General features: G+C 49.0%; 1 protein-coding gene across 2 annotated transcripts in view; it reads right to left on the bottom strand.

Moving 5' to 3' along the window:
- The window catches only part of METTL9 (methyltransferase 9, His-X-His N1(pi)-histidine), a 325,352-nt gene that overhangs the window by 222,901 nt on the left and 78,798 nt on the right, over positions 1-23,653 (bottom strand). For both annotated transcript variants that reach the window (XM_069645616.1, XM_069645617.1), the window contains exon 2: positions 22,383-22,573. In XM_069645616.1, coding sequence (XP_069501717.1) covers positions 22,383-22,573 — 191 coding nt within the window. The remainder of the gene's footprint in view (positions 1-22,382; positions 22,574-23,653) is intronic.

Genomic DNA, 23,653 nt, shown 5'->3' with positions numbered 1-23,653 from the left:
CATTAGTAGGTCAGACCATAATTTGGTGTGTATGGGCGTCTCAATGGCGAGCCTTCGAGCAAGGGACTCCCTATGGCGATGCAACGATATGCTCCTTAAAGGCGCTGTGTTTGTTCAGGAGATGAGGAATGTAATGGAGGATTTTCTCATGTTCAATGACACCGGGGAGGTAGGCTTTAGCACAGTGTGGGAGGCAGCATCGGCAACGTGGAGAGGCCTCTTGACAAGTGAGTGCGCAACCAAGAAAAGGGTGAAGACTGTTAGTGAAAAAGTGGAGGGGGAAGATCCGCGACTTGGAGGCGGTTGCGTCAGGTGGAGGAGTGTAGATGGTGGCAAGTTTCAGTTAGCACGGAAGAAGCGGCAGGAATTGAAGAACCTGGAGTTGGAGAAGGTGGTGTCCAACTTAGGTTTTCTTCGCCAGCAATATTATGAGAAAAGTGACAAGGCGGATGCAATGTTGGCAGTGAAGCTACAAGGGCAGCGAGCAGATCACTGGGTAGCCTCAGTTGAAGATGCCCAGGGATGCCTCCACTCCACCACCAAGGAGGTTTTGCAGGAATTTGCCAAGTGGTTGAAGAGGGGGACCCGGAGCAATATTTAAGGGGGGGGAAGTGCCCCGGCCACTCTTGGACAGAGGGAGATGGAGGATCTGGAGGGTCCCATTACACAGAAAGATGTTGACAGCGATTCAGGTGATGAAGGTAGGAATGGCCCCGGGGGACGACGGATACACGGCTGGGTTTTATAAGATGTTCTCGAGCAAGCTAGCTCTGCATATGGAGAAACTCTTTAATCATATCTTACGGGGAGAGCACCCCCTTTTTTCAGCTGGGCTTTAATAACGGTTATCCCAAAGGCAGGAAGAGATCCACAGAATTGCAAGTCTTACTGCCCTATATCCTTCCTAAACATTGACGCAAACATTTTAACCAGGGTACTCGCCACTAGAATGGAGTGTGTAATGCCGTGCCTGGTTCACTCTGATCAGGTGGGTTTCATCTGGGGTAGACGGGGGGGGCGGACCCGTTTCGCAAAACCCTGCATTTCATGGATTCTGCAGTAGAACGAGGGGATAACTCTACACCGGTTGCCCTACACGCCAACAGGCTAGACTTGAACTTCCTCTACAGGGTACTGCTTAAATATGGGTTTGGTGGTTGAATGTTAAAGGGGCTACAGTCACAGTACTCTTCCCCGGCTGCGCAGGTAGCGGCCAATGGGAAATTGTCACAGGTTTTCAATTTGAAGAGGGTATTGTCAATGAGGCCGCTTGCTGAGCGGTTGTGGAGGGCGCCCCAGGTAGAGGGCTTCGTGGTAGGGGGCAGGGAATTCAAGGTGGGTCTTTATGCAGACGATGTCCTCTTGCACCTGGTGAACTCACAGAGTTTGTGTCATGATGCCCGCTCCTGGGGAGCCGGTTCAAGCCCTGCGTCCCCGAAAGCGGACATCCAGTCCCCAAGGAAGGACCCAGCAACCCCATATAGGGGCCCTTTGGACAGTGTCCTGGCGCCTATGGCGCCAGGCTCATTATGGAAGTGCTTGGGTGCACTTACCTGATGCAGACCATGCTGCAGGATCCCGGCCTCCTTGAGGCCTGAAAGGAACTACTTTACCTGTGGGACTAATTTACCATCCGGGCGTGGTCGGGGAAGGATACATACCTGATTGGAGGAAGGATACATACCTCAAACTTCTTTCAAGGCTATTTAAACCCCACCCGAACAGCCACACGTGCTTCGCGTTGTTCTGCATCTAGCAGTTGGACGCTCACCGTGTCTGCTCCTGCATCCTGACTTCTGCCACGCCTGCCAGCATCCTGGATCACCTGCAAAGGAAGAGAAGAAGAGAACAGAAGAAGGAAAAGTCCTTACCTGCTAAATCCGCATCCCGGAGACATCTCGCCGACAATCCTGAAAAGGAAGACTTATTTAAAAGCTCATCGCGTCGATCGCTGCAGCGCCGCATTCCACTCACCTTTACAGGGCGCCTCCATGTTCAGCAGCGATCATCCGGATTCGCAGTCACGCCCCAGCGCCTAGGGAGAAAAAGACCAGAACAAAGGGTGAGAGAGAGAAGGGAATAAGGAAAGCTAAATCTCCATGTTAAGACTTACCTGTTGATTCATTCCCTCTTCATTTCGGGTCCGCGCCGCATCCTGGCATTTCCGGACCACGGCCCCTAAGGGGAAAAAGAGGCATCAGCGTTAATGAGCGAATGAAACGACATTACCAAAAAACGCTCATTAAAGACTTACCGGATTTCTACAAGGGTTTCACCTCTCATCTCGGGTCGGTGTCTGTTCCCCGGCATTCCGTACCCCGGCCCCTATGGGGAAAAAGACACTAGCATTAGTACATTAATGCATGGACACAAGGGGAACCTCTTATCAAAAAAACTTACCTGGAAGCTAAGCAAGTTTGGTTCTCACCAATCCGAAAATCCAGTGAAGTAACTGGATACCAACGCGCCCCTGCATCAGAAGCAGGATGGAGAGCTCGTCCTTCCAGACCGTAAGGTGAGACGCTACGAGGAATCACAGAAGGGTTTCGAGGAGGATGAGAGGGGAAAGTGGGAGGCTGATTGCATTACCCCACAGACAGTTAATCCCCTATTTTCACCTACAGAAGGATACTTCTGCGAGCCAGACAAGCCAGATTTGGGGGCCCGGTCCAGTCCGTCTTCCGAACCCTGCGCATCACCTTAGAAGAGGTCACAGCAGCGCGAACCAGGCCAGCGCCTCCGTGGGAGTCAGGTGAGCGTTACAGTTTGGTCCCCGCTGCTATGGCTCCGATAGAGGAGTATGGGCGCTTCTCTGGGTTCAACGTGAACAGGGAAAAGTCGGTTCTATTCTCATCTGCAGGGGATAGGCAGAGGGATGTGAAAGCGCTTTGGCCGCCGAGTATGGAGATTCAGTTTGAGAGCATACAGTATTTGGGAGTCACCATAGTTGGACCAGCGGGGTACCCGAGCGGGGCTAACTCGACCCCTAACAAATTGTACAACAAAATGGTGGAATGGGGTAAGGGTCATATTTCCTGCATGGGAAGGCCGAATGCCATGAAAATGAATTTTCGTCCAAGGGTTTATATAGGTTTCAAATGCTGCCCATAACTACAGGAGGCTAAAAGGTAAGATGTTACAGAAGCCGAGGGTGGAATATGACACTTTGATTTTACTTAATGACCGGGGTGGGAATTTGCCTAATTTGATGTTTTATTATGAAGCCACGCAACTGAAAACAATGGTTCCCCACCTACAGAAAGACTCTGACAAACAATGGGTTTACCTGGAAAATTACCACCTGCACCCTGCAACAGTTGGGGAGTGGCTTTGGTTCCCAAGGGAGTGGACCCCGAGCAGAATTAGGGAGCATAGGATACTGGGGATTTATTGCGAAATATGGAGAACGGGTACGGGGAAGCAGGGGGGGGGGGGGGAGGGGGAGGGTCACCACATGGCCCTCAATGAGTCATATTTGGGGTCCCACGATAAGGGATGAGATACCGAAGCTGGAGAGATACCAGAAGTGGTTTGAAGCAGCACTAACCAAGAGTCTGACAGTTGTGGGTTAAGGGGCATTTTATACGGATCCCGGAGGTTTGGGCATTGGGAAACTGCCAGTCTTCCTCTACCTCAGACTGAAGGGGGTCTTTAAAGTGGGAAAAAGGAAGGACTTGATCCAAAGGTACCTCAGACCCATTGAAAAAGTCCTGACGGAGGCCACCAGGGGGCACACAGGTAATGGCTGCTTGAACGCCGTGCTCCTGCCGAAGCCGGGCCGTTTGAAGGGATTGAGGCCCCCCCCCGGACCCCAGAGGCGGACTCATGAGGCCGGCTCGACTTTGTGGTCCCCCAGGGCCTCACCTGCTCGGAAGAGCGATCCTCGAGGACCCCGCGGGGACAGAGTACGGGCCTCGCGGCCCATGAAGGCAGAGCAGCAGGGAGATCCAGCGGCCGCAGCACAAGCAGAGGAGGCGTTGCCCAGCGTAGCGGGAGAACCTCACCGGAGAGCTCGGCCCCCTTCACCGTCCCGCTCCCTGCCCTCGCGGGTGAAGCACACGGACGTGGGACAGAGGCACCAGAGTGGGAGGAGGGCTTTCGCCGCCGCCCTCCCCCCTCGAACCGGAGAGCGCGTCCGGCGGAGTCAGGCCGGCGGCAGGAGACCTCACGTAACCCCGGACCCGGCATCTAGGATTTGAAAGCACGGGGGCCGGGGCCTAGCACACCCCGGCACCTGCGGGAGCGATCAGGCTGTGATGGGGCGGGCCCGGGTGCAGAGGCCCCCCACGACATACCCCGAAATAGACCTGGGTTGACCCCTCCCCAAGTGGGCCCAACGAAAAACTTGCAAACTGGCCGCGGGCCTCCATAACGCGTCCGGACCCGCGGCACATCAGCCCCATGGAAGGAGCGCAGCGCCCCTCCCCCGAAGGACCTAAGAGCTTTCACTCCCTGCTGCTACAGAGGAGACAGGGAGAGAGACGGTGGTCAACGGCTCCAGACTACAGTAGGTGGTGGCCCCTGGGCTCCCTCACAGAGCGTGTGCCCGCCTACCACCACCCAGGAGGTGAGAGGGAGCGACAGAATCGAGAGGAGGAACGTGTCGGCTGCCCCCCACCCGGGGTGGGTGCCCCGGAGATTTGCCCACTTGAGCCCCCGAACAACTCTTCCCCCTCCGCTGCAGACAATAAGGAATGCATCACCAACCTCGGGGAGGGACCCAGGTGCGTGGCCCCCACCCAGATCCAGTGGGGCGTGTGCCCGCCTGGAGGAAACCACCCCACAGAGAACCCCTCTACGGGCTCACTCGAGACACCCTATCCTGGACACTGCTGAGCGGGTCCTGGAGGAGACCCCCAACACCCCGGACTGCGGCGGTCCCCGCAGTGGGCACACCGGATGACCGAATGAACTGGCTGGAGGCCCTGCAGGCTTATCGCTATAAGGAGACCGGGTGAGATTTCAAAGACCCTAACCACACTGGGAACATTGCCCAGCCGGAAGTCCCGATGCAATCCACAACAGCAATGGAAAGGGGCTTCGCCTCTATCCTACAGGAAATCAGGGACATGCGATCAGACATCGCGCAGAAATTTGAGAAAATGGACCACAGGGTGGACAAGGTCGAGGACAGGCTTCTGCAAGTGGAGACCAACCAGTTGACCTCGGCAACCCAGGAGGTGCAAATGGGTATGCGGCTGGCGGCCCTGGAGAAGAGGGACGAGGAGAGGGCCAGGCAGATGGATGACTATGAAAACAGGGAAAGGAGGAACAATCTTAGATTTTTTGGGATCCCTGAAGCGGAGGGAGAAACAGAGAGAGACTTAACCCGAGTGGTGAGAGACATTACCCTCCTGTTTGCTGAAGAGATGACTACAGAACTAACATTCGACCGGGTGCACAGGGCTGGTGGAAAGGCCGGGAGCCCTCGATCAGTCCTGGCCCGGTTCCACTACTATACGGAAAAGGCAAAGGTGCTGGGAGAAGCGAGGAAGGCGGGTGTGATCACCTACAACAACACCGAGATCTCAATCTTTCAAGACCTCCCCGCCTACACGTTGGCGAAACGCAGAATGTGCCGCCCTCTAACGCAACTACTAAAGGATAAGGGCGTGCGCTACAGGTGAGGGTACCCCTTCTCCCTGGCATTCGAATATCTTGGCCAACGGACAATGCTGATTACGGAAGAAGATATAAGGGGGGCCATTCAGGATTATGTGACAGAGCCGACCCCCCGGAGGGGCCCAGTTGGCCCAGCGGCGATTGGTGAGGGCGTTTCTGGCCTGTCGGGTGCCAGGAGAAGGAAAACCAGTTCGAGGAAGTATAGAAAATTGAACACCCCGCCGTCCGCAAGGGAAGGAGAGCGTAACGACTCGACTCGGAGGGCTGACGATCGCGGTGACCCGACCACCGGCAGATCGGGAATGGAAGTACTGGAGGTTATGCAGAAAGCAGAATCCCCTTTAACAGCAAGTAAAGCAGGGGCTACCGAGGGGACGAAGCAGAAGATTTTCACTGAATGCCTGGCCGAGAAGGGTAGGCTGGTGGTCCGGCCAAATGCCAGCAATGGCAGAACTAACTGGCTGGACGCCGGGTAGGGGGGTGCGGGTTCACGAGTTAGTTGGGGTTGTTCCGTTAGGGACAGGGTTTGGGGGGCAGTAGGGGAAACGTTTAAAACCCACCCGGGGGGGTGGTAAGGGGAACAAAAGTGTCCAAGAGGCAAGACTAAGGGAGCGGGAAGGGAGCAACGATGTGATGCAGTTGACCAAAAGAGAGGGAAACCTAGATTATGGCTTATAGCCTGCCGGCCCTGGGTGTGGGTACCCTAAACGTGTAGGGTCTGAACACCCCCACTAAGAGGTCTCTGGTTTGTAGAGAATTCAGGAGGGCGAAACTGGACCTGCTTTTCTTGCAAGAGACACGCTAGGCGCAGGGGAAGGAACCCAAAATACGAGGGGGAGGAATTGGAGGTTCTCTGCGCATCCCAGAAGGTAAAAAAAAGGGGGTGGCCATTTTGATAGCAAGGGACGTAGGCTTCAATAAAGAGGCCATACTGAAGGACCCAGAGGGCCGCTACCTGTTGGTAAGGGGCTCCCTACAAGGCTCCCCCCTAACCCTTGCAGTAGTATACGGCCCGAATGGAGGTCAGGCCTAATTCTGGGAGGAAGTGAGGGAGAAACTCAAGCTATTTGTACAAGGCACGGTGGTGGGGATTTCAACATTGCTCTGGACCCATCCACGGACAGAAAGCGGGTGGGCCCCCAAAGCACTAGGCCCGCGGACAAAGCCATGGCGCGAAACTTCCAGAGGGTGAAAACAGAACTGAGCCTGGTGGATACTATCCCGACCCCCAGGACAGACGACCCCTCGTTTACGTACTATTCAGGCATCCACACCTCGTTCTCTAGGATAGATTATATTCTGGTGGACGAGACCCTCTGTCCATATGTCACGGGCCATAGAGTAGATCCTGTCCCCTGGTCGGACCATGAAATGGTCCGGGTCACCATAGCAGAGGGATGGCGTAAAGAACGCAGAGGACGCTGGAAATGTAATGATGCCCTATTGAAGGACAAGGTCCACGCCCAGGAAGTCTTAGATGCCATAACAGAATTCTTTGAGCTAAATGATAACGGGGAGGTGGGCACACACACTGTGAGACGCCTTCAAGGCAACCTTACGAGGAGTCCTCATCAAAATAGGAGCTCAGAAAAAGAGGGTGAGGGAGGCCCAGGAGAAGACCCTGCGAGAGAAAATAGCCCTTCTCCAGCCGGGGGGCCCCCCGAATCAGGGCCTCGAGCGCGACCGGGTGGCCGCTCTGGAGCACTACAGGCTCCAGTTAAAGGTCCTACTCCTTCACAAAACAGAGAGGAGTCTCCAGATGGTCAAGCAAAAATACTACGATAAAGGGGACAAAGCGGACAGGATCCTAGCCTGGAGGTTGAGGGAGGTCCAGAGAAGTAGAATGGTGAAGGAGGTCAGGAATGCCCAGGGGTCACTTGGCTATGACCCTCCCCATATTGGAGAGGCTTTTCGCCAATATTATGAGAAACTATATTCGTCAGAATACGACGGGGCGACGCTCAAATAGAAGACTTCCTGAACTCCATCCAAGTCCCGTCCCTGTCGAGGGAGATGGCGGGGGGGTTGGAGGGCCGGGTGACCGAAGAGGAAGTAGATAAGGTGATTAGTGGGATGAAGGTGGGAACTTCCCCCGGGGAAAACGGCTTTACAGTATACTTTTACAAACGATTCCTCTCTTCCCTAGCACCGCATCTAGTGAGGGTTTTCAACTCCATGCTGGAGGGGAGCATTCTCCCTGACTCCATGATGAGGGCTATAATAGCAGTGCTGCCCAAGGAAGGGAAGGACCCCGCAGAATGTTCCTCCTACTGCCCTATATCGCTGTTAAACATAGATGTAAAGATCCTGGCTAAGGTGGTGGGGAGGCGGATGGAGGGGATAATGCCAAAGCTAGTCCATGGGGACCAGGTGGGCTTCATTAGGGGAAGGCAGGGGTCAGATAACATCCGCAAAACAATAGATCTGTTTAATCTCGCCCAAAACTCGGTGCTCGACGCATGTGTCCTCTCCTTAGACTCGGAGAAAGCCTTGGGCAGGGTCGAATGGAGATACATGGAACTCCTCCAAAAAATGGGCTTCGGGGCCCACATTATGAGCTGGGTAACCGCGCTCTATAGAGCCCCCACAGCAAGGGTTCAAGTGAACGGGAAGCTGTCCGAACAATTCCCCCTCTCCCGAGGGACGAGGCAGGGTTGCCCACTCTCCCCCCTGATTTATGTCCTTACGATGGAACCATTAGCCATAGCGATCAGAGCGCACCCGGACATCAGGGGGATTAGAAGAGGTGAGGTTGAATTCAATCTTTCCCTGTTTGCGGATAACATTTTAGCCTACCTGGTGGATCCTGGCTCCTCGCGCCCCCCCTTCTTGTCCCTGGTGACCGCGTTCGGGCGTTTCTCGGGCCTGAAAATTAACACGACAAAATCAGTCTTGCTCCCAATGAGAACACGAGACTCGGAGCTGGACCCCCTAGACAGGTTTCATGGGATCACAGTGGGGAAGGACGCTATACGATACCTGGGCGTTCTTCTTATGACCTATTGAAACTTGCCACCACTAACTATGACCCCATAATGGCCGGGATCACATCTGATTTGAGGAGATGAGGTAAGATGATTCTTTCCTGACCAGACCTGGTCAGACATGGGAATGGAATGGGCAGGGCAGATGTTCAGGGAGGGCAAATTCCTAACGTATTAGGAACTGAGGGACGCTCTCGGACAAGGGTCTCTTTCCATCTTTGGATACCTCCGCCTTAAGGGCATCCTCTGCGACCAGTCATGGGGTCAAAACCTGCGGAGACAATTGACCCCCTTCGAGAAGTTCCTATACACGGCCACTTCGAGGAAGGGAGTGGTATCTAGAATGAACAAAATTTTAAACACCTACGACCTTCAGGGAAGGAGGAGTTTCCGCGCATTCTGGAACGACCTGGCAGGAGAGGATATTTCAGAGGATGCCTGGTCAAGAATATTCAAAATAGCATTCCATGGGAACTTATTCACCGCGGACATGGAGCATAACTTCAAGATTCTGCAGGGGTGACATAGGGACCCAGTAAAATTGTCGAAGATGTTCCCAGGGGTGTCACCAAGATGCCAGAGGGGATGTGGTCAGGCAGGCTCCGGCACTGCCCGAAAGTCCAGATCTTTTGGGGGAAAGTGAGGGGGCTGGATTGCGGAAGTATCAGACAAACTTCTCCCACTAAATCCTCTAACGATGCTGCTGGGGCTCCCCCCGGAGGAAACGGAATTATACCGATACCCAAGGATGTGGGAAACAATGTTGAGGGCGGGCAGAGTAGCCCTGGCGCAGAAATGGAAGAGCCCGGAAACCCCTTCCAAGGAAGACTGGCTGAAGAAGGTGAAGAACATGTTGATGTACAAACTGACTGCTATGGTGAACAATGATACTGGTTCATTCCTTGCGAACTGGTATGGAGTGCAACAGTCCTGGGGATGGGACGCTCACTGACTCCGAGACAGGGCCCCGGCCTGTGTGGGGCGGGACTAGCCCTGAGATGTTTGGTAATCGACCTGGGGACCCACGACCCGGGGAATGGCGGCCTCAAGTCAGCCGGAGATATGGTCATCAATCGCATCATCTCCTAAGTACAAGATACGGAAAGACCATTCAGAGTCTCCCTAGATGAAAGCTCTGGTCTGGACACGGGGATAGGGGGAGGCGGGGTTAGGGGTTATTATATCCACTTCAGTTTTGCATTGAACCTGTTTGTATTATTAAAAAAAGCAAATGAAAACCAAAGTTTAAAAAAAAAAAAAGAAGAAGTCCTGACACACACAGAAATGAAGGGTCCTATTACTAACTCTACAGGGCGCTGGTGGAGGCCTCTAAGGACACTGTGGAAGGACTCGGGCAAAGGTGGAGAGATGAACCTGGGAGTGGGGTTGGATGAGCATATGTCGAAGTTGATGTGCAGGAGGGCCTTTAAGACCTCTGCATCTTGCCATTATAAACTGCATGGTTTGAAGTTTTTGCAACGGTGGCAGTACGAACCAATGCAGCTCTCGAAAAGGTTTCCATCCATAAACCCAATGTGTAGGCATGGTTACGGGGAGAGGGCAAACTATTGGCATATGTGGTGGAGATGTCCAAAGGTTCAGGTTTTTTGGACAGAGGTCTTGGGATGGATAAAGGAGGTGGAAGTTAGGGAGCGTGCGTTGGGCCCAATGTTGATACTGTTTGGGGGGGGGGGGGGGAGGATGGCTGCAATTTTGTAACAGATTTGGAAGCGTGAGTTGAAGGGAAACCACTCTTGGGGGTCGAGCCCGATACCGTCGGAGGCAAATGAATGTGCAGGTTTTGCATCTGGTTGTTGCTGTACTGTTGTGGGCTGGAAACCCCATGGGCAAAAGGCCAGCCAGGAACGAGTTGGGGGGCTGGGACAATGAGGGAGGAGGGGTGTTAAAAGGGCAGAATGATTTTGAGCAATGTGCTATTTTAATTTTGTCTCCCTGTACCCGTTTGTAAAACCAATAAAAATGTTATTATAAAAAAAAAATTTTAAAAAAAAGGTGGGGGATAGAGGGTTTCAGTGCAAGCTTTGTTCGTTCCAACTCCCACCTTACATATCAACTTTCTCTTATACTGCCAACCATTTGACAACGCGCACTTGGTCCACCCTTGCTAATTTGTATTTCATCTCGGTCGACCGGCAAACATTGGCCAAAGACAACATGAAATCATCAATGAACTAGATCTAATGGACAGTCACTTGATTTGATTTTTAGTAACGCAATTAACCTCTCACTTCACTATCTTGGGGTGATGATTTGGTTAGCTTAGTTTGTTGCTTGCTGGGCTCCCCTCAGTATGATGCAGCTTTCTAAAACGAAACGAATTTCGAGAGCTAATCACAATCCACCACCTGAAGAGCTGAGCCTTTTCCTGGAACAGCTGCATACTACTACACCAAGATCCTAATCCTATGACTAATTTAAAAGCCTACGGAGCACACCAGCCCTCACAAAGTCAATGCTAAAGCCAATATCATTTACATCATATTATTATGAACACTGGGGACCAGATTAGCAGCGAGATTCTGAAGCAGAGTTTTGAGTGGCAAGCGTGCCTTAACATTCTACTCCCAGATCTCTTGAAAGCTAGTCCCATGTTTCACTGAACGAACTAACGTGCAGACAGAGAGGCAAGCTGTGCACACAAGGAACCAACCACCCGCCTGTCCACCCCATGCATATGTGTCTGACACTTGCACATGCTTTGGCCCCTGCATTTACATGTCTGGAGAGCTTAGGTCCGCCCTCCAGCCACATGGACAACTGTAGTGATGGGCATTAAAAGGGGCAGCAATAGTAATGACAGAAATACTCATCCTTTGTATGGGATATTCTATCATGGGAGATCAATGCAGGCAGGCATCTATGGAAGCAAGGTGCCAGGGAAACTGCCCCATGCCTTCGTGAAAAAGAGGTGTGCTCTCTGGAAGACATGTGCCACTCCCACAGCAAGCTCCACGAGCACATATTTTGCAATTGTGTTAGAACTGCATGCGCAAAGGGATTTGTGCATGCAATTCTCCTTTTGCAGGCTACCTTGGCGCATTCAAGCAAGAACAATCTTTTATGAATCGGACCATAAGAATATGTTGGTTTACTAATGACCTTGTCATCTTCAATCTACTGTGCTGTAAAACAGAAACTCAGCGTAGGACATCCGATGACTGCCACAACACAAAACTAAGGATGTGAACCCTCATGTGGTTAACCATACCAAAGAACCAACCAAGGCCTTCCGATACAGAAACAAATGGCAGCCAGCAAGTCCCACTTTGCGGGCTAGGTCCCTCCTGTGTACCCAGAAGAGAATATCATCATTGATGAAAGCACTTTCATGCAAAGCAATGCTTAACCCTGTACGTGCTGCATTTCTTCAAGCACAAACCGACGACTGTCGCCGAACTTCAAAACTGCAATGTACAGAGTCCACCATCATGGATGAATATTCTGTTGCAATGCAATGGCAGGTATAGGATCTGCTGCAGACTGAGTTCTAAGGCAATTGCAGTCCATTCAACTTCACCTCCCCCACAGCCCACCACTCTCCAACCACCAGAACTGCAGAAATCGCTGCCCGGGCTGTACGTATCCAATCATATACCCTTCAGAAAGACACAATGAACCTCAGGTTATTAGACACCCATGAAGCTCACACCTCAAATGAGCCATCATTTCACTCTTCAGACAAGTCTGTGTTTAAACAAAACAATAAGTGAACTCTGAAAATGTTCAATCGCGTGTTTCAGTGCTTGACCAACAGGGATACGATTTCTATAATGAGCAATGCAGGCTCATGGTCTATTTTTTTTTTTTTTACTTGTATTTAATCAAAAAGATTTTTACAAGAGCGCATTCCAATCTGAATGAAGTCCTTTCATATTTTGTTTGATAAGTGATGCGAGCCTTGCAATTAGATTTGTTGATGGTGCGATCAGACACCAACTTCCGGTGTCGCTTTTATTCTTTCCAAGGCCAGGTTCAGAAGTTTTGCAGCAGCCGTGTGCCTTCGAGTCTTTTCTCCTGTTATCAGGCGCTTCCACCAGATATCTTCGTTCCCCGCGAAGGAGGTGGCCGTCAAAGTGGAGAAATAGGCGATCCTGGTCGGCTGAAGAGCTGTACAACGCATCAGTAGATGTTTTATCGATTCAATGTCCTCGGGATTTGCACAGAGTCTACAAGTTTTTTTCTCCAAGCCTCCTCTGATAGCTAAGATTACTCTAGTCGGTAAGACATTTAGGCGTGCTTTTAGAAGAGTTCTCATCAGTAGTTTATCAGGGTATTTTTTGCAGTACACCATCGGTTCTTTCAATTTGTTAGTGTTCATTGGAAGGTGTGCTAGAGGTTTGTACGATGATGCTAAATCAGTTGTGTTGATCCAGTCCCAGCATTCTAGATTAGTTTTTATCCTAGTTGGGTTTTCCTTCAGTTCATCTTCAGTACACACTATTTGCTGTAATTTTTGTTTTTGATCCGCAGCCCACTGGTTCATAGTCCGATTGAAACCTTTTTCCAGTTCTGTTGCCATTATTTGATAGATTGAGACTCTCAGGGTGAATAATTTTCCTATATAGCTGAAGAGAGCTATGGTCCACTACTGCCTTTAGAGACAGAAGGCCAAGTTCTCGCCTGATCGGAGCGATCGGGGTCGAGTTAGGTAGACCCAGGACGGCTCTCCATATATGACCTTCCAGTTTTTGCCAGAGTAAGGGAGGGATTGAAGGTATGGCGTCCATGCCATAGGTCAGTGACGGCACAATTTTAGCTTTGTAGTAGTTTATAGCTGGTTGGAGTGAGAACTTTCCGTATTTCCGGTCAAACAATCTCAGCTGTGCTGTCAGATTTTTGGTTTTCGACCATAAGATAGCTTGCATGCTGCCGGATTTCTTCGAGCTGTCCAACTGTACTCCCAAATATTTGAAGGAGTCCACCACTTCAATTTGTGTCTCGTTGAGATGCCACTGAAACCGCTCCTTTTTTTTGATGGCCGTTTTTTGTAAAATCATTATCTTTGTTTTGTCTTTGTTAATCTCCAGGTTGTTTTCCTCTATGTATGATGACAGATTATCCAGTTGACTTTGAAGGCCCACCTGGGTAAGGTCGAGTAGAATTAAGTCGTCCGCTTACAGCAATCTCGGGATTGGTGTAGAACCTATTTTAGGTGGGAATGTTCTGATCTTGCTTTGGCTATCCTTGAAGTCTCCCAAAAATTATATAAACAGCGCTGGGGCCAGGGGGCAGCCTTGCTTTACCCCGCAACATGTTTGGATGGGTTTTGATGTGAGGCCTGCGTTGTTTAGGCGGACTCTTATGCAAGTGTCACTATGTAGACTGATTATGGGCTCCAGTATTGAATTTGGACAGTCCCAAGTCTTCAGTTTCGCCCATAGTTTCTGCCTGTCCACTCGGTCGAAAGCTTGAGATAAATCAACAAAGGCAAGTAAGATGCGAGGGCCACCTGTCCGGACTCTTTCTTTGAGTATGGTTAGACACATAATGTTTGCGCTGGTGCTTGCGTTTTTCTGAAAACCTGTTTGTAGAGGATCAAAGCAGGTTGCTGAGATCGTCCATTTTCGAAAATGAGACAGAAGGATGGAGGCGAAGATCTTCCCAATAACATCCACAAGTGCTATGGGCCGATAGTTCACAGGGTCGTCTCTGGAACCTTTTTTGAAAATTGGGATGATCAAAGCTTTTGACCATGATTCCGGTACTGTTCTTTTTTCTCTGCAGAGTTTGAAGATTGCACTTATGAGATTAGACCACTCATCTGGATGTTGTTTTAAGTCGCAATTTGCTAAGCCATCTGGTCCGGCTGCTCTTGATGAGTTCAGTTTCATTATTGTAAATTTGATGTCACTTACATCTGTCAAATCCACCCATGGTGAGTCCGGAGCTCTAATAAACGCCTCCTTTTGTTCTTCTGGTTGTTGGAACAGATTCGAGAAGTGCATACTCCAGTTTTCTTCTGGAACTGGGTTTATCATGTGCGAGTTTGAGATCTTATTAGATTTGTTTATCACAGCCCAAAAGTCACAGGATTTTTTGTTGGCTAGTGCCTTCAGCATCTGCTCGGCGTCCGCTTGATATAGAAGGCTTCTTGTATTTTTCAGCCATTGTTTATAGCATCTAGTTTCTACTTTGAGAGTTTCCCAAAGTGATGGTAAATTCCGGCTTCTTGCTTCTCTTCTTAGTTTTCTTAGTGTTCTGCGTTTTACGACCAAAGTTGCATTGTATTGGTGGGTGTGCTGGGTCCACTGCATGTTCAGGTTGTTTCTAGGCTTCTTGAAGGCCAGGAGGAGAGCAATGTAGCTCGATCTAGCCACACCATCTTGCAGTGTTGGATCCGAGATTAAGGTTGTAAACTGGTCTTTAAGTTTGCAGACATCTGATGCAATCATCCGTAAGCGAGTTTGTTGTGGGTTTGTCTCAATTTCTGGAACATAGAATTGCGATACAGTCCCCTTATGTTTACATTTGAGATTTAGTAAGTTATGGTCGCTATGATTTGTTTTGACGACGTTGAAGGAGACTATGTTGCGATGTAGGGAATCGGAGACAAAGATGTAGTCAAGAGTGGCCGATGATGCATCACGTTCCCAAGTTGGTAGCAAGGAATCTGAATCCGTCGCTGAGGACGAGTTGTGAAGGTTTCGAGATTTCATGATTCTGTTCCATGCCAAACCCCTGTTTAACGAGGTCGAATTTGTGGATAGTTTTCTTTGATTTGGGCTGGACGTTGCGCAGTTGGAGTTTAAGTCACCAGAGATCATGATATTAAAGGATTTGTAGTTAATCGCGATTTCATCAATTGTGTTGGTTACTTCTTCGCACATGTTCTCAGTTGAAGTCTTTTGGGGATTCCAACAGACGTTTATTATTGCTACAACATCTTGTGTTCCAGACTTAGTTTTGAAAGTTCTTGGATTCCATGTAGTTAAAACTGCCAGGATTTCGTAAATCCGCTTTATGACCTTTATGATTTCTACCCCGGAACCAGTCCGGATCACTGTTAGTAGACCTGATGAAGGGCGACCAAGTGGTCCCTTATGGGCCGGGGATATTTCGATACAATAGCCATCGAGTGCCGGTTTTTCACGCAGCCATATGATGTCTTAACAGCTGAGATCATGGCTCTCAGATTTGGTGAGGTGTGCGTGTCCCCTGGTATTCCAAGATGCTATACTTATAATGTTGCTCACTGAAGTTGTCGCAGATGAATGGGATGCGGATATCATCGACTTTGCATCCCCAGGTGATTGCTATTTTTTCTGTCCCGACGTTAGAATACTGCGAAACCAGCTCCATTTGTCCTTCTTTGTTGCTTTTTCTGTTTCATGCTGGGTTTGTTTCGTTCTTCTTGCGGACGGGTCCTCAGTCGTTGAGGGTCTGCGTTCATGATCGCGGAAACGTAATGATGTGGCTGGTTTTGTCACTCGATCAGACTTGTGATTTTGTCTCCTCTCTTGTCTGTGTTCAAATCTTTCGTCACTCCTTGACTTGTGTGGCCAATGGGAAACTGTTGTTGGACTTTGACCTCGTCTTCCAGATCTGTATAAGTCTTCAGTTCTAGATTTGAACCTGTAGTTCCTTTTTGGGGAAGTTCTGTGAAAATGTCCTGCAGAGTCTTTGGGTCTCGTAAAAGGGATCTCCGATAAGTTAAACCCCAAGTGTGCTAGTTCCAGGTAGGCGTCATGGGAGAGTTCTTTCAAAGCACGCTGTTTAATGTGCAGAAACGCTTTTGCTAGTTTCTTTTTATGATATGGTTCAATTAGTACAAAATCGTCTGATTTTAAGTTTTGCAGGGATTTGGCCTTTTTAAGTGTTTTCAGCACCGTAATGCGGTTTAAGATCATATATTGGTCGATTGAGGGTTTTTGTTCAATCTTGAAGAGACGTGTTTCCAATAAAGACGGACCACTATGTCTAGCGTGATCGTCCCTTACGCTTTTCGGTGAACGCTTATTACGGAAAGAATTAGGGACTGATTCTGAAGGTTGTTTTAGATGATCACGAGCCGTCGAATCCGGTACATGAATGGGGTCTTTTAGTTCTAGTTTTTTCCCTTGCGTCACCTTGTTGGATACTGCGGTAGGATTGATGGTTTGGACACGATTGCCTTTCATGGCTCCAGTATTCGTTGAATCCTCTTCGGCTCCATCTAGGTGTTGACTGGTCCATCAATGAGCTCTGACCTATAAAATCTTCAACCGATCGCGGAGAGGAAGACGTGCAAATTACTGAGTTGTTAGCACTTTGGGTTGGCTGAGGTAAGATCGTGGTTGCTTTTGCTAGTTCCTTTTGTTTATTTCTCTTTGCCAGCAAAGGATCCAGAGCAGACACTGTTTGTTCTCCGTTTCCTCTCAGTTCATTATTCGTTGCGATTTTCAATAATGGTTTACTTTTGGTTGCCGGTGTTGTCATTTCTAATATTCCTATAGTTTTCTGATGATTAGACACTGTTGCGATACTTTGGGAAGGCTTTTCTGTTTGCTTTTTGAAGACCGGTGCCAGATCTCGAGACAAAAGTGGCCCTTCGGTCTGAGATTCTTTTTCCACTGTAGCCGGGGGGGCTGGATTGAGACGGGACAGAACTTCTTCTAGCCTACTCAGCTTTGCGTCCCATTTATCACTCCGATCTTTATTCTTTTGGTCCAGCGCTGTGATAAACCCTTCGACGAAGATCAATTTGCTATGCATCATTGCAGTTAGAACCGCACGGTCTTTCAATGAATCGTTAATTGCTTCGTATAGCTTACCGAAGGGTGCTAAGGCAATTGTGATGGCTGACATGAAAATTGGGAGATCTGTTTTTTTTTTTTTTAAGGAGAATCTTTATTGCCTGGAGCTGCAATTTCGCTGAGCCTTCGATTTTTTGGGGGTGATTTGAGATGGGGTGTTTGTTGAGATGCTTGGTTTGAAGCTTGCATGTGACCGTCCGGGCTGAAAGTCTCTACGTCTGGGGTCCGATGATCTGGCAGGGGGCATATATCTGGTGACATCACATATGGGCTGGATTTTCGTTGTGGGACCTTTTTAGGCGTTGAGGAGGTTTGCATGCCCTGTTCAGGGCTTTTAGGGCTGGATGATTTTAATGACACGTGATGATTGATCTCCAGCATGTGAGTTTTCCATGACAGATCGGTTAACATCCACTGTATTGCTGCTTTTTCGGTTTATGTCACTTTCTATGTTCGGAGCGGACATGTATTTTGGGTTTGATTCGCCCCTTTCAGGTGGCTCTTCATTTCTCGTGGCTTCCAAAACTTCTCTCGCTCCCATTAGTTGGTTTTTGCTGGCCGTTTGAGTCTGGGCCTGGTTTGACAGCCCAGAGGTTAATTTCCGTGATTTGCTCACCGGCGGTAAATCCTGTATGGCCTCTAGAATTTCTGCATCTGATAATTCTTTTGTTTGATCTAATTTTCTTTTGAATTGTTTGTTTATAAAGTCTTTCAGGGCACTGGAGAGAAGGGGAGCCGGTAAAGTTGACTTTCCTGTTTTCCTGGCTCTATGTAGTTTTGTTTTTACATTTGCGAGGTCATTTTCTTTCTTTTTTTACTTTGTTTGGGAGCTTCCTGCGAGTCTTTAGCTGCTAATTCCGACGTGGTAACTGTCTCCAAATGGGCGCTAGACAGATCAAGAAGCAAGTCTGTATGCAAAAGTGAGCATGGGTTTCTTGGATGGACGGGCAAACCCATTGGGGTTCCACGAGGCGCATTCCCTGCTGCTTCCTCAATTCCCTGTGCAGAAGGTTCATCCCCAGCTGATTCTGGGGGGGTCGAGTGAAGGTCTATTTTGTTTGAAGATTCTTGAGAGGCATGATACCGAGCCTTCACCGTACTTCTCATTGCATTGCTGCTGGAAGTTTCGTCCGTCGTGAAACCCTTGGTGGAGCCCACTGATTCAGGCCGTGAGATGGCGTCGTTCTGGGCGGGCTTTGTGCTTAAATTTTCCTCCTTACTCGAGCTCCTCGCGCTCTGATTTCCTTGAGGATCCGTGGATTGAATTATGGTGGAAATTCGTTCTTTGGGGGCAACCCCCTTTACTTTCGCATCCGAGATGCCCCTTCCCGTGGCCACACTCCCTTCGCCCACGGCCGGGTGCGCAGGTGCCCGGGCCAACCGTCCTCCGACGGGTGAATCCCGGGCGCCGCTCGTCTCGTTTCCGAGATGGGGAGGCAGAGCCTGCCGGGCGGGGGTGTGGTTGCCGAAGGGAGGGGGGCGAAGCGGCTGAAATCCAGCGGATCGCGAGGCATCTAGGGGCCTCAAACCTTGGGTCCGTGCCGCCGGAGGGACCGGGGAAACAAGTATGTCAAGTATTGTGTTCTTATTTGACTCAGTGATTTTACCAGGTAATTCTGTTTTTGCCACTTCTGAATCTGAGGTTTCCGATGCGTTTAAGGTCGTATCGATCAAAGAGCTTATTGATGTATATGTTGACTCAAAGGATGTTGTCGAGGCACTCGGAGGTTCAGCCTCGATCCTGCGAGTAGTTTCAAGCCCTTGATCGTTGTTTCCTGTGGCCCCTATCGGAAAAAAGATGATATTCCCCGTGTTTGTTGTAGTTTTAGTGGTCGGTGGTACGACTATCGTTGCTTTTGGCGGTAAACGCTGTCCTTTCGGTATTTTGATAGTCGGCGTAGTTTTGGGTTTTGTTTTCTTATTGTAGGTTGACTTCAGGGAACTCCGTAAAATTCGGAGGGATAACTCCGAGGAGGATTCCATTGTAATGGTGTTTGGTGTAATGGTGTTTGCGGACTGAACAGGCTGAGTCTGAGATGTTACTGTCTGTTTTAGTGTCTCCATTGCCTCCATTGTCTGCAGCAGACTGCAGACGACTGCTCTCCCTCTGCTCTCGCTCTGCGGAAAATGACAGCCTTAAAACACTTCTCACAGCGTAGAAAGACTGCAGACGACTGCTCTCCCTCTGCTCTCGCTCTGCGGAAAATGACAGCCTTAAAACACGTCTCACAGCGTAGAAAGACTGCAGACGACTGCTCTCCCTCTGCTCTCCTTCACGCTGCCTCTCTGTGGTTCAGAGCAGACTTGAGGAACAGATTGTAGGCTGTTATAAATATGGCGTTATCCGTATCATTCGGATCTCTTTATCGGTTAACGGTTTCGTGCTGCATGGACTGCTTCGTGTCTGTGTATTCGCACTGTTGTGAACTATAGTGGTCTATAGAAAACTGCAGTTTCTACAGAGATGTGTGCTAGACAACATCTCATGAAACAAGCATTTGCAAAGCCAACAGTTTGGGCTTTTCTGTAGGCAATGGATGCACATTTTCCAGGCACTGCCATAATGGTACCACCTGGATATAAGATGGCGACAGCTGGCAAATGGTGTTAGTACCATGGCATATTAGGGCAGTACATGGAAGATGCCTATCTGATGCCTATATAAGAGCCAACACTATTTGCTTTTACAATGCGTGTTGCAACAGGAATTCGGTACAAGAAACAAATGTAAGGAAACATAGCACTTAGAAACCAGATAGAACACTTGTTTAAGACATTTCTATTACATCTTATTTATTAAGGAAATTAAGCTGTTACCTTTCAGAGCCTGCTTAGAAATCGCAATGCATTACATTAAAAGTACAGAGCTTGCTCAAAGAAATGGGTTGCGTTTTGGGCGAGATGGGGCAGGTGGTGGATGGGAATGGCCATAGGGAAAAGCATGGCTATAGCACTCCATTGGTGCTTAAAAAGAAACACCCAAAGGCTGTGTGTCCATCTTCACATCCCACCTCTCTCACATCTTCACTTCCCATGCCAATAGTAATGTCTTACAAGCAATGCGCACAGTGCCACCTTATAGCGTCCCCCGCTCCCTCCGATCAACATATGACATTATGGGTATTCGGAGGTTGCGGGGGTGTCCCCAGCTTCCATACAAAAGAAGAAAAAGAAAAAAAAATTTAAAAAAAGGACCCTGCAGTGAAAGTTTCACCCTTCAATGGGGAGGCGAGCGCACAGCACGGGAAGGACAAAGGTACGTTTGGCGGCAGAGGTAAGTTCCAGGTTTAGGGGCGGTACAGGGAGGAGGGGGTAGCGAGCAGGGTGATGTGCATGATTATAGCGTGCCGGACATTTCAAAAGGTTTTGTAATAGAAATATCCGGCTATGAAATAATCACTTACATCCGGCTTTATCGCTTGGTACACTTGACCCCAGTGGCAGCTATAGGGCTATTGGGGAACAGAACTGTGTAGTGTGTATCAGGGAGCATCGCCCTCGTCCCAGTAGTAACAAAATAACTACTGTACACTGGAAGAGTGAACCAAGCATTCGAGGAGAACCTCCTTATCCCAGGAGCGCACTGAACACCAGAGAAGGGTCTGTGACCCCAACACAAGGGACCAGAGAGCCCGAGGAGAACTTCCTTGGCAGTGTGGCAAACAAAAGTCCATTGACCAGTAGAGAAGGGTTTGGGACTTTGCTGGTACCGAGAGAGAGTGGAAAAACATACAGCAAGTTGAAAGGCACAAAAAATTACGTTTCAAATACCAGGAGAAGGGAGTCATTCTCGTGGGGACAACACAAAACCCCTTGGGACATGTTTAAAGGCCAGGGGGAATGACTCCCTTTCCCTGCCATCTATTGTGAACTGTACAACCGAGAACCAGGAGAAGCGGGTCATTCTCCTGGTCCAGAACGTGGAGTTGTGCAAAAATTGTGCGGAACCCCGCAAGGGAAGCGATTCATTCCCCCAGGCAACCTTTTTTCATGAGAACATTGTTTTGAACATCACCCGAATACCAGGAGAAGGGAGTCTTTCTCCTTGGGAAGGAACTTTCTGTTGGATTATTTTAGTCTTTAGTTGTAGTCTAAGGGATAGAAGTAGGTTGTGACACAGGACGGTGGACTTTGATTTTTATGGACATTCAGACTGATCCTTTAGTATTTGTTTGAGGCAGGGAAACCCATCTTAGATAATAGGGAGGGTCTTCTTTTATAATCAAGTCTATAACCACCACCATGCCATCTTTGTGTCAGCTTCCTTCTTCAACGCCCTTACAGTGTGTAGCATGACCAGGAAGTGGGCTGCGGGCACAGAAGAAGGCTGATACAGCAAGTGACTGAGGGAGCTGGATTAAACTATACAGAACAGAGAGAGACAGATCAGATGAGCGGGGCAGAGAGAGACAAAAAGTGAGAGGGTGGTGTGCGTCTTCCCTGAGGGCTGGAAGGAAAAAGTGGTGGGGGATGAGACAAGGTATCCCTCGCAAACTGCACATGGGAAAGAGGGGGAATGAAGGAGAAGGGCAGGTGGGTGGCGAAGGAGCACATTCGGCCTAAAGCTGAGAACGCTAACTTGGAGGTCTGTGAATAAGTGCATTCCATAATAGATTGGCCAAGAAGAACATTTACAACAATGAAATTTGAATATGCGGAGTGGATGCTATAATAAATGAGGTGTGTAAAAAACGTAGAACGCTATAATCGTGGACCGCACTTGGAGGTTGAATATTGCCTTGAACCATGTGTTCACAAAAAGAATGGCTGAGATGTTCCCCAAGAGAAATATAGAAAACAGAAATGCAGGCTGCACATTTTGCACCGGAAACCTTTACAGCAGTCATATGCAGACCTCAGATTAATGCATATTTCGATAGGGATTATTGCGAGTGTAACGTTATTCATTAAAAAAAAAACTGCAAACTGTAAACTTCACTTTAGAAACCAGAACATGCTATTACAAAACAAGTCTATGTTTGAGGTAAAACAAACAAAAGTGCAGTTGTGCCGCAATGCTTACCCATTGATTGAAGTCCTAGAAAGAAACATGCTAAAGACAGAAGACATGAAAGAGTGATATAGTTGGATGGACAGCCAGCGGGATTTCTCAATGCTCCGGTTTAAGAAGATCTGTGTCCCATGATCGAGGAAGCTCTGCACAAAGACAGGCCGAAGGGAGTCACATAATTTCCCTGCGTCACAAACGTACCACTAGGAAACGGAAGGAAAATGAAAAGAAATAGCCATTTCAGAATGTTTTGCAAATGGAAATCAGTGATTGAAAACTGGTCACAGCATATTTCAGGTTTGAATTATCTCCCTTTATCGATCCCCAAGTATAGGCAAAGCAACGCACACTCTACGGAGGAGTAAGCCGTGCCAAAAGAGACCATTCAGAAGCAGGGCTGCACCCAGACATTCGCGAACATAACATGACTAAAACATATAAATCAACCTCGTGGATTTGCCACCGAGCATGACCTCTTTATGAACCGTTTGGAGAAAAAGACATTGCAGTGACATTTTCGAACAGGTTTCTCTTCGCATTATGTAGCACTCAAAGTACAAATTACGTCATAGTCGTCAATAACTCAAAAGCTTGGCCCAGCAAAATAAAAGTGAAGGATGGCAACAAATCGTTTCTATAGTCGTGGTGCCAGCTAAAGTTATATATGGCACTGGAAGAGTCAGTCACTACAGGATTTTGTGAATTTCTTCAATAATCCAACATCTCCTTCTATGCTCTAGGGTCAACAACTATTCAGGCAAGCCTTTGGGGATACAATGCACATTCAGTTTATAACGGCATTGAGGGAGTATTCCTGCAAATGCCGCGTTCTCCCCCACCCCCCGCCCCCACCCCGAAGGTGCACTGGAGCCATCCCAGATTGTTTGGCGTCATTAACTTGTAGCCATCTTTTCTGCAGTTGGTTTCTTCAGGTTAGATGGTGACTCTGCAAGAACAAACCTTGATTTGTCGTTTGTTTGCCAACTGACTTCCATCCATTGTTAGAGAACTTGGATTTTATGAACCATGCGTCTTTACACCAAATAAATCGAGGATGATGAAAAAGTGGACAGAAAGAGCTTAACCTACATCAGGATTGGAATGGGGACCAATGGTCAAGCGTATGCGCTATTGGTCGAAGGTCGCCTGTAACCCTGCACTGCTACCGTCACTGCTGCAGACAAACATATAGCTTGAAAATCCTGCTGCTCAACTTCCATGCCGAAAATTGCAGCCTCAATAACTTGAGGCGACAAGTCAGGAGGAACCAGTGGTGGAGCCTG

Source organism: Ambystoma mexicanum, chromosome 2p (genome assembly GCF_040938575.1).
Source record: "Ambystoma mexicanum isolate Mex_15411 chromosome 2p, UKY_AmexF1_1, whole genome shotgun sequence".
In the NCBI taxonomy this organism is placed as follows: Eukaryota; Metazoa; Chordata; class Amphibia; order Caudata; family Ambystomatidae; genus Ambystoma; species Ambystoma mexicanum.
Note: the sequence above shows the minus strand (reverse complement) of the source record. Positions and strands in the feature narration are given on the sequence as shown.